Source organism: Micropterus dolomieu, linkage group LG01, assembly GCF_021292245.1.
Source record: "Micropterus dolomieu isolate WLL.071019.BEF.003 ecotype Adirondacks linkage group LG01, ASM2129224v1, whole genome shotgun sequence".
Taxonomy (NCBI): Eukaryota; Metazoa; Chordata; class Actinopteri; order Centrarchiformes; family Centrarchidae; genus Micropterus; species Micropterus dolomieu.
In genome coordinates, this window is record NC_060150.1 from 49,750,567 (window position 1) to 49,762,032 (window position 11,466).

At 50.9% G+C, this 11,466-nt stretch overlaps 1 protein-coding gene across 1 annotated transcript in view; it reads left to right on the forward strand.

Moving 5' to 3' along the window:
• The window catches only part of LOC123985600 (lethal(3)malignant brain tumor-like protein 4), a 19,724-nt gene extending 9,648 nt beyond the window's left edge, over positions 1 to 10,076 (forward strand). Inside the window, exons 9-15 of the mRNA XM_046073292.1 lie at positions 774 to 884; positions 973 to 1,087; positions 1,903 to 2,002; positions 3,489 to 3,617; positions 5,698 to 5,778; positions 8,891 to 8,964; positions 9,856 to 10,076. Coding sequence (XP_045929248.1) covers positions 774 to 884; positions 973 to 1,087; positions 1,903 to 2,002; positions 3,489 to 3,617; positions 5,698 to 5,778; positions 8,891 to 8,964; positions 9,856 to 10,076 — 831 coding nt within the window. The remainder of the gene's footprint in view (positions 1 to 773; positions 885 to 972; positions 1,088 to 1,902; positions 2,003 to 3,488; positions 3,618 to 5,697; positions 5,779 to 8,890; positions 8,965 to 9,855) is intronic.
• The last annotated feature ends 1,390 nt before the right edge of the window (positions 10,077 to 11,466 follow it).

The window sequence follows — 11,466 nt, forward strand, 5'->3', positions numbered from 1 at the left end:
GGAGGAGGTGTAGAAAGAGAGGAGGAGGTGTAGAAAGAGAGGAGGAGGTGTGGCAGGAGAGGAGGAGGTGTAGAAAGAGAGGAGGAGGTGTGACAGGAAAGGAGGAGGTGTAGCAGGATAGGAGGAGGTGTGACAGGATAGGAGGAGGTGTAGAAAGAGAGGAGGAGGTGTAGAAAGAGAGGAGGAGGTGTGGCAGGAGAGGAAGAGGTGTGACAGGATAGGAGGAGGTGTAGAAAGAGAGGAGGAGGTGTGGCAGGAGAGGAGGAGGTGTAGAAAGAGAGGAGGAGGTGTAGAAAGAGAGGAGGAGGTGTGGCAGGAGAGGAGGAGGTGTAGAAAGAGAGGAGGAGGTGTAGAAAGAGAGGAAGAGGTGTGACAGGATAGGAGGAGGTGTAGAAAGAGAGGAGGAGGTGTGGCAGGAGAGGAGGAGGTGTAGAAAGAGAGGAGGAGGTGTAGAAAGAGAGGAGGAGGTGTGACAGAGAGGAGGAGGTGTGGCAGGAGAGGAGGAGGTGTGACAGGAGAGGAGGAGGTGTAGAAAGAGAGGAGGAGGTGTGGCAGGAGAGGAGGAGGTGTAGAAAGAGAGGAGGAGGTGTAGAAAGAGAGGAGGAGGTGTGGCAGGAGAGGAGGAGCCGTCTGTGAGAGATGTGCAGGAGTTCACACCAGCTCTCGCTGACTGCCTGGGACAGGAGCTTTGATCAGTGATTGGCTGCTGTCAGGTCTAATCAGTGCGCTGCATGTGTTAACTGACAGTTGTCTTTGTGCCTTTGTCCAATCAGAGAGCTCCACATGGTTTCCAGGTGAACCAGAAACTGGAGGCGGTCGACAGAAGGAACCCCATGTTGATCCGTGTCGCCACGGTAACGGATGTAGAAGACAACAGGGTGAAGGTACCGTCTACCTGTCTGTCTACCTGTCTGTCTGTCTGTGTTATGTCATAGACTATGTGATGATGTAACCAGGTATGTGTACCTGCAGGTCCATTATGATGGCTGGTCGCAGCAGTTTGACATCTGGTGTGACGCCGACCTCTGTGACCTTCATCCAGTCGGTTGGTGTCAACGCACAGGACACCCACTGGAACCCCCTCCAGGTCAGACGGGTCAGAGAGAGAGACAGGTCAGAGAGAGAGAGACGGGTCAGAGAGAGAGAGACGGGTCAGAGAGAGAGAGAGACGGGTCAGAGAGAGAGAGACGGTTCAGAGAGAGAGAGACGGGTCGGAGCGAGAGAGACGGGTCAGAGAGAGAGAGACAGGTCGGAGCGAGAGAGACAGGTCGGAGCGAGAGAGAGAGACGGTTCAGAGAGAGAGAGACGGTTCAGAGAGAGAGAGACGGTTCAGAGAGAGAGAGACGGGTCGGAGCGAGAGAGACGGGTCAGAGCGAGAGAGACAGGTCGGAGCGAGAGAGAGAGACGGGTCAGAGAGAGAGAGACGGGTGGACGGAGGTCGGAGCGAGAGAGAGAGACGGGTCAGAGAGAGAGAGACGGGTCAGAGAGAGAGAGACGGGTCAGCGAGAGAGAGACGGTTCAGAGAGAGAGAGACAGGTTGGAGAGAGAGAGAGAGAGAGACAGGTCGGAGAGAGAGAGAGAGACAGGTCGGAGAGAGAGAGAGACAGGTCGGAGAGAGAGACAGACAGGTCGGAGAGAGAGACAGACAGGTCGGAGAGAGAGAGAGAGACGGGTCAGCGAGAGAGAGACGGGTCAGCGAGAGAGAGACGGGTCAGAGAGAGAGAGACAGGTCGGAGAGAGAGAGAGAGAGAGAGAGAGACAGGTCGGAGCGAGAGAGAGAGACGGGTCGGAGAGAGAGACAGACAGGTCGGAGAGAGAGACAGACAGGTCGGAGAGAGAGACAGGTATACTTTACCAGCAGCATTACTAACAGAGTTCATGTCCCTTCTGTGTGTGAGACAGGTTCCTCCCCCCTCTTCCCCCCCTCTCAGGGTGTGTGTCCCACTCCAGGCTGCAGAGGAGTTGGTCACATTAAGGGAGCCAAGTACACCGGACACCACAGGTAAACCCACACCTGCTGAGTCCCGTTTCTGTCTGCTGAGTCCCGTTTCTGTCTGCTGAGTCCCGTTTCTGTCTGCTGAGTCCCGTTTCTGTCTGCTGAGTCCCGTTTCTGTCTCCTGACTCCCGTTTCAGCCTGCTGAGTCCCGTTTCTGTCTGCTGACTCCCGTTTCAGCCTGCTGAGTCCCGTTTCAGCCTGCTGACTCCCGTTTCAGCCTGCTGACTCCCGTTTCTGTCTCCTGACTCCTGTTTCTGTCTCCTGACTCCCGTTTCTCTCTGCTGAGTCCCGTTTCTCTCTGCTGGGTCATGTTTCTCTCTGCTGAGTTCCGTTTCTCTCTGCTGAGTCCCGTTTCTGTCTGCTGAGTCCCGTTTCAGCCTGCTGAGTCCCGTTTCAGCCTGCTGACTCCCGTTTCTGTCTGCTGGGTCATGTTTCTGTCTGCTGGGTCATGTTTCTGTCTCCTGACTCCCGTTTCTCTCTGCTGAGTCCCGTTTCTCTCTGCTGAGTCCCGTTTCAGCCTGCTGAGTCCCGTTTCAGCCTGCTGAGTCCCGTTTCAGCCTGCTGACTCCCGTTTCTGTCTCCTGACTCCCATTTCAGCCTGCTGGGTCATGTTTCTGTCTCCTGACTCCCGTTTCTCTCTGCTGGGTCATGTTTCTCTCTGCTGAGTCCCGTTTCTCTCTGCTGAGTCCTGTTTCTCTCTGCTGAGTCCCGTTTCTCTCTGCTGGGTCATGTTTCAGCCTGCTAAGTCCCGTTTCTGTCTGCTGAGTCCCGTTTCTGTCTCCTGACTCCCGTTTCAGCCTGCTAAGTCCCGTTTCTGTCTGCTGAGTCCCGTTTCTGTCTGCTGAGTCCCGTTTCTGTCTGCTGAGTCCCGTTTCAGCCTGCTGACTCCCGTTTCAGCCTGCTGGGTCATGTTTCTGTCTCCTGACTCCCGTTTCTGTCTCCTGACTCCCGTTTCTGTCTCCTGACTCCCGTTTCTCTCTGCTGAGTCCCGTTTCTCTCTGCTGAGTCCCGTTTCTCTCTGCTGGGTCATGTTTCAGCCTGCTGAGTCCCGTTTCTCTCTGCTGAGTCCCGTTTCTCTCTGCTGAGTCCCGTTTCTCTCTGCTGAGTCCCGTTTCTGTCTGCTGGGTCATGTTTCAGCCTGCTGAGTCCCATTTCAGCCTGCTGAGTCCCGTTTCTGTCTCCTGACTCCCGTTTCTGTCTCCTGACTCCCGTTTCTGTCTCCTGACTCCCGTTTCTGTCTCCTGAGTCCCGTTTCTGTCTGCTGGGTCATGTTTCAGCCTGCTGAGTCCCGTTTCTCTCTGCTGGGTCATGTTTCAGCCTGCTGAGTCCCGTTTCTCTCTGCTGAGTCCCGTTTCTCTCTGCTGGGTCATGTTTCAGCCTGCTAAGTCCCGTTTCTGTCTGCTGAGTCCCGTTTCTGTCTCCTGAGTCCCGTTTCTGTCTCCTGACTCCTGTTTCAGCCTGCTGAGTCATGTTTCTATCCTCTCTCGGCCAGTGCCTTCGGCTGTCCGTACTCAGACATTAACATGCGTAAGGAGGTGGTGCTTCCTGATAGGCTGGGAGGAGAGAGAGTCATCACCCTTGTCCCTGTCACCATTTATCACCATGGCAACCAGTCAGACAGGTAACCACGGACTTGTTTTTACCGCCTGTAGAAATCTTTTGGTGTTTTATACTTTATTGTGCTTTTGGTATGAAATCTGAAAAACAATCATATTTACAGAGAGTAAAATAAAAACCCGGGCTCTCAGTTTCCAACAAATGGAAATTCAGCTGCTAACCCCGAACCAATATGCCTCCTTTGAATACCATGCTGTCTTGGTGTCCACTCCGGTAAAGGTCTCTGTGATTGTCATCTACCGTCCACAAGGACAAGTGGGTAACTTTGTGGACGAGCTAGACAAACTGCTGTCTTCAGTCCCAGAGCAGGCTGTCCGTTACTCGTCCTCTGTGACATGAACATCCACTTAGACAAATCAAAATCAGCAGACTTCCTGTCTCTGATTCAGTCCTTTGATCTAACTCGGGCCCTCAGCCCCCCGACCCACAAAGCTGGCAAGGTGCTAGACCTGGTTCCTGTCCGAAACTGTGTCGCCGAGTGCCTAACTGTCACTCCTCTAGACTAACATGTAGCAGTCCTCCTACATCTTTTCCTCTGTCCTCCCAGGTCAGTGGTTCTTCACTCTCCTTGTTTACTCCTCTCACAGAGAGCGAGGTATCAGAACTCCTGACCCGTAGCCGTCCCACTACGTGGCTACTGGACCCGATTCTTACCAATCTCCTCCAAGCCATAGACAGTTTCTTGTGTACTAACAGTACAGGATGCGCAGCCAGGGGGCAAAAGCGCTTCGGTAGCCGGTCAGAAGACTGTAATGAACGTAGATTATGCATAGTTTGTAAATTCTTGTTGACTCAATAATGAAGTGCCAACAGTTGGATCTGTTTGTTTGTGTTTCATTTCGCATATTAATATAACATGTGCGACCGTGCTGCAGGTCAGCGACTCCGGGCGTTATGCTGTCAAGTAAACGTCAGCTGCTAGCCAAAAAGCTAAAGGAAGAAGAAGGGAGAGAGGCATTCTTTCCATAGCTGGAAGTCCTGCCATCAGGCCTGGCTGTGTCACACTCAGAGATTCAGAGAACATGGTCTTCTGTTGTAAACCTTGTACAACCAGCAGGAAGCTTTCAACCGCAAACAGTTTTGTATTGAAGCCTCTGATAAAGCAGCACAGCAGCGTGAGCAGCCTGTAGAAAGAAACTCCGGCAGCTGCTGCCAGTGAAGCATCCGCTCTGCAGGAGAGCGGCCGCTCTACTGAAACAGCTCTCCTGTCTGAAACAGAAGCCCTAAGGTCAGCTGAAGCTGCAGTCTTCGGTTCTTTTCCTGCTTGACCTATCAGCTGCCTTTGACACAGTCTATCTCAGGATCCTGCTATCTGCACTGTCATCAATGGGCATCTACACCACCTCACTGGGGCCGATCATTCGCTCGCACGTCTTCTCTTACCGCTGCTATGCAGACGATACGCTGCTCTACCTATCCTTCCCGCCAGACGACCCCACCGTCCGCGTGGATCACAGACTGTCAGACATATCTGCATGGATGAAGGCTCGCCACCTTCAGCTGAACCTCTCCCAGGCTGAACTCGTGGTCATTCCAGCCAAGCAATCTATCCACCACAACGACAAACCGGCTCCTCAGCCGTCACCATACATGAACACACAGTCGGAAGATCCACTTCACAACTCTGGAAATGGGACCGTCTGAGGGGCACCTGAACGCACCGTGAGCCACTGGTTGCAATTTGCAACCCTCACCACTAGATGCCACAAAAACGTACACACTGAAGCTTTAAGATGTCTCTGTTAGGCTGTCTCTCTACCTGTCTGTCTCTCTGTCTAACTCTCCCTCTACCTGTCTGTCTCTCCCTCTACCTGTCTGTCTGTCTAACGCTCCCTCTACCTGTCTGTCTCTCTCTACCTGTCTCTCTCTCTGTCTAACTCTCCCTCTACCTGTCTGTCTCTCTGTCTTTCCCTACCTCTCTATCTTTCTTTCTCTCTCTCTACCTTTCTGTCTCTCTGTCTAACTCTCTGCCTGTTTCTCTCACTGTCTATCTGTCTGTCTCTCTGTCTTCCTGTCTGTCTTTTTCTCTCTCTCTACCTTTCTGTCTCTTTGTCTAACTCTCTACCTGTCTGTCTGTTGAACAGCGGAAGTATTCAGGTGAAGACGGAGCCCACAGACGAGACTCTGCTGCTTCCTCTGGGGAAGAGAAGAAGACTGACAGACAGGTGAGACAGGCTGACTGACAGACAGATGAGACAGACCGACAGATAGACAGACCTACAGACAAGTGAGACAGACAGACAGATAGACATACCTACAGACAAGTGAGACAGGTCTACAGACAGACAGGTGAGACAGACTGACAGACAGGTGAGACAGACCTACAGATAGACAGACCTACAGACAAGTGAGACAGACCTACAGATAGACAGACCTACAGACAAGTGAGACAGACCTACAGACAGGTGAGACAGACCTACAGACAGGTGGGACAGACCAACAGATAGACAGGTGAGACAGACAGACAGATAGACATACCTACAGACAAGTGAGACAGACCTACAGACAGGTGAGACAGGTCTACAGACAGACAGGGGAGACAGACTGACAGACAGGTGAGACAGGTCTACAGACAGACAGGTGAGACAGACTGACAGACAGGTGAGACAGACAGGTGAGACAGACAGACAGACCTACAGACAGGTGAGACAGACCGACAGACAGACAGACCTAAAGACAGACCTACAGACAGGTGAGACAGACCTACAGACAGACCTACAGACAGGTGAGACAGACCAACAGACAGACAGACCTACAGACAGGTGAGACAGGCCTACAGACAGACCGACCTACAGGTGAGACAGACCGACAGACAGGTGAGACAGACCTACAGGTGAGACAGACCGACAGAAAGACAGACTGACAGACAGGTGAGACAGACAGACAGACAGGGGAGACAGACCGACCTACAGGTGAGACAGACCGACAGACAGACAGGTGAGACAGACCTACAGACAGGTGGGACAGACCAACAGATAGACAGGTGGGACAGACAGACAGATAGACATACCTACAGACAAGTGAGACAGACCTACAGACAGGTGAGACAGTCTGACAGACAGGTGAGACAGGCCTACAGACAGACCTACAGACAGGTGAGACAGGCCTACAGACAGACCGACCTACAGGTGAGACAGACCGACAGACAGGTGAGACAGGCCTACAGACAGACAGACAGACAGGTGAGACAGACCGACAGACAGGTGAGACAGGCCTACAGACAGACAGACAGACAGGTGAGACAGACCAACCTACAGGTGAGACAGACCGACAGACAGACAGGTGGGACAGACCAACAGATAGACAGGTGAGACAGACCAACCTACAGGTGAGACAGACCGACAGACAGACAGGTGAGACAGACCTACAGACAGGTGGGACAGACCAACAGATAGACAGGTGAGACAGACAGACAGATAGACATACCTACAGACAAGTGAGACAGACCTACAGACAGGTGAGACAGTCTGACAGACAGGTGAGACAGGTCGACAGACAGACAGGTGAGACAGACAAACAGGTGAGACAGACTGACAGACAGGTGAGACAGACCGACAGACAGACAGGTGAGACAGACCGACAGACAGGTGAGACAGGCCTACAGACAGACAGACAGATAGGTAAGACAGGCTGACAGACAGGCCTACAGAAAAACAGACAGACAGACAGACAGATAGGTAAGACAGGCTGACAGACAGGCCTACAGAAAAACAGACAGACAGATAGGTAAGACAGGCTGACAGACAGACCGACAGATAGGTGAGACAGGCTGACAGACAGACAGGTGAGACAGGCTGAGAGACAGACAGACAGACAGACAGGTGAGACAGGCCTACAGACAAACAGACAGGTGAGACAGACTTACAGACAGGGGAGACAGGCCTACAGACAAACAGACAGGTGAGACAGACCTACAGACAGGGGAGACAGGCCTACAGACAGACAGGTGAGACAGACCTACAGACAGGTGAGATAGGTCTACAGACAGACAGACAGGTGAGACAGGTCTACAGACTGGTGAGACAGGCCTACAAACAGATAGACCGACAGATAGGTAAGACAGGCTGACAGACAGACAGGTGAGACAGGCTGACAGACAGACAGGTGAGACAGGTCTACAGACTGGTGAGACAGGCCTACAGACAGACAGGTGAGACAGGTCTACAGACTGGTGAGACAGGCCTACAGACAGACAGGTGAGACAGGCCTACAGACAGACAGGTGAGACAGACCTACAGACAGGTGAGATAGGTCTACAGACAGACAGACAGGTGAGACAGGTCTACAGACTGGTGAGACAGGCCTACAAACAGATAGACCGACAGATAGGTAAGACAGGCTGACAGACAGACAGGTGAGACAGGTCTACAGACTGGTGAGACAGGCCTACAGACAGACAGGTGAGACAGACAGACAGGTGAGACAGGTCTACAGACTGGTGAGACAGGCCTACAGACAGACAGGTGAGACAGACAGACAGGTGAGACAGGCCTACAAACAGATAGACCGACAGATAGGTAAGACAGGCTGACAGACAGACCGACAGATAGGTAAGACAGGCTGACAGACAGACCGACAGATAGGTAAGACAGGCTTACAGACAGACAGGTAAGACAGGCTGACAGACAGACAGGTGAGACAGGCCTACAGACAGACAGACAGACAGGTGAGAAAGACCAACAGACAGACAGACAGGTGAGAGAGAGAGACAGACAGACCTACAGACAGGTGAGACAGGCTGACAGTTTGTCTGTGAGTGTGTGTAGGTGAAGGAGCTCTCTGATTGGCTGGTTAGATGCCTGTGAGGCGTCCGACCTGTCTCTGTCTCAGAATAGAGGCTGACAGGAGGGTGTGAAGTGTGTGTGGGTGGAGCAGATAATCTGAGTGTGTTATATAAAACTGGATTATATAACACACACACAGGCTGCCTCTCTGCTCTGAAACTCTGGCAGCATAAAACCCTGTCGATGCCGAATGTTTGAGTAAAGCTGTGAAAGGGTTACTTCCTGTCGGCAGCACATGTTCCAGGATGTTGTGATGTGAGATAGTTTCAGAATAAAAGTGTTCACTACTCCAACAGTAACTATAGAGGAGCTTCTTTCCTATATATTAAAGTTAGGACCAGTTCAGGTCCCATGTGTCCAGGTGGATACACTAGGCAGCCTAACTGCCAGGTGCCACCAAGTCCTGCACACGAATCGATCCACAAAGGCAGGGTTTCAGCAGAAACATCTGTTTATGTGATGAACACACTTTAATAACGTCTTCTTCTCCCAGACTCTCCCAGCCAACCAAATTCCTCCGTGTGAAACAGGAAGAGGAGGAGCTTCACGTCACCACCCTCGGTCCAGGTATGGTAGACCCTCTGTCAAACCGCAGTTCACATTCAGAGTCTCATCCAGACCAGTTCAGTCTGAACCACCTGAAGAGGCCTGAAGAGGAGAATCTGGATTTTAAAGCTTTACTTAGTATTCTGTTGCCCTGACAACGGTTACTGGTTTTAGTGGTTTATCTGGACCTGCTGAGGTCAGGTTTTACCTGCTACATCTGGACGACCTGCTGAGACTTCTGTCTCTTTGTGAACCTCGATCAAACTTTAGCTTCGCTTGTAGCAGAAACACAAATCATTAATGTGTTACGGAGAGCTGTTAGCTGACGCTAGCGAGCTCAGGTGTTCAGGTGCATCAGGGCCTCCTCCTGGACTGGAGGACACAGACCGACTGTAGCCGGATGTGTGACTAACATCAGCTTCAGCGTCGCAGGACGTCTTCAGGAAATCTCTGCGCTCCTAAACAAAGAACCGGCTGGAGTGAGTGTTGTCGTCAGTTCACTAACAAACTCCAGGTATCCATGGAGACCGTGATGTAAATTCTGCTCCTCTCTCCTTATTGTTTCCATGGAAACAGCAGGCAGATAAAGTGGCAGTTACCATGGAAACAGCTATCCATGGTAACTACTGTGTCGGTTGTGTTTCTTCCTCTGAAAGACTGAGAGCGCTCCGCCCCACCCCCCCACCCCCCCATGGGGCCTGTCTCACTGCTCAGGGGGTGAGACAGCTCAGTGTCTCCAGCTGTCCTTAAATCTGGTTCAGGATCAATCCTCCTGGAGGTTTCTGGACCGTGTCCAACAGTCCAGAACCCAAAGACCTGACAGCTGATGGTTTTATTGAGTATTATGCCTGTTTTATTTGGCCCACCGCCTGAAAGGTGTCGTCTTCCGTTCTGACCTGTCTCTCTCTCCAGCAGCAGAGTCCAGTCTGCAGGCCGCCCTCCATCAGTCTGTCTTCCTGTCGGCCATGTCGGCGCAGCCCGGCCGCGACCTATCGCTCTGCTGGGAGCAGCACCGCAAACTACTGCCGGGCGTCGCCGGAGTCCACGCCGAGACCGTCCAACACTGGAGCGTCCAGCAGGTCAGTACGACAGATCAGAGAAAGAGACAGGTATGGGAGAGAGGGAGAAGTTAAACAGTATCTCCCAAAAGTGAGTCCACCCCCCACATTTCTTTAAATATCTGATTCTATCTTTTCATGCGACAACACTAAAGAAATTACCTTTAGCTACAGTATACTGCTTGTATAAAAGTGGAAATTTGCATGACGTCGTCATGGAGGAGTTATACAACTCTGTTATACAAGCTGTACAAGCTGTACGCTCACTGCTTTACACTGTTATACAAGCTGTACAAGCTGTACGCTCACTGCTTTACACTGTTATACAAGCTGTACGCTCACTACTTTACACTGTTATACAAGCTTTACGCTCACTACTTTACACTGTTATACAAGCTGTACAAGTTGCACGCTCACTACTTTACACTGTTATACAAGCTGTACAAGCTGTACGCTCACTGCTTTACACTGTTATACAAGCTGTACAAGCTGTACGCTCACTGCTTTACACTGTTATACAAGCTGCACGCTCACTACTTTACACTGTTATACAAGCTGTACAAGCTGTACGCTCAATACTTTATACTGTTATACAAGCTGTACAAGCTGTACGCTCACTACTTTACACTGTTATACAAACTGTACAAGCTGTACGCTCACTGCTTTATACTGTTATACAAGCTGTACAAGCTGTACGCTCACTACTTTACACTGTTATACAAGCTGTACAAGCTGTACGCTCACTGCTTTACACTGTTATACAAGCTGTACAAGCTGTACGCTCACTGCTTTACAATGGTATACAAGCTGTACGCTCACTGCTTTACACTGTTATACAAGCTGTACAAGCTGTACATTCACTACTTTACACTGTTATACAAGCTGTACAAGCTGTACGCTCACTACTTTACACTGTTATACAAGCTGTACGCTCACTGCTTTACACTGTTATACAAGCTGCACGCTCACTACTTTATACTGTTATACAAGCTGTACAAGCTGTACGCTCACTACTTTATACTGTTATACAAGCTGTACAAGCTGTACGCTCACTACTTTATACTGTTATACAAGCTGTACAAGCTGTACGCTCACTACTTTACACTGTTATACAAGCTGTACAAGCTGCACTACTTTACACTGTTATACAAGCTGTACAAGCTGTACGCTCACTACTTTACACTGTTATACAAGCTGTACAAGCTGCACGCTCACTACTTTACACTGTTATACAAGCTGTACGCTCACTACTTTACACTGTTATACAAACTGTACAAGCTGTACGCTCACTGCTTTACACTGTTATACAAGCTGTACAAGCTGTACGCTCACTGCTTTACACTGTTATACAAGCTGTACGCTCACTGCTTTACACTGTTATACAAGCTGTACAAGCTGTACGCTCACTACTTTACACTGTTATACAAGCTGTACAAGCTGCACGCTCACTACTTTACACTGTTAT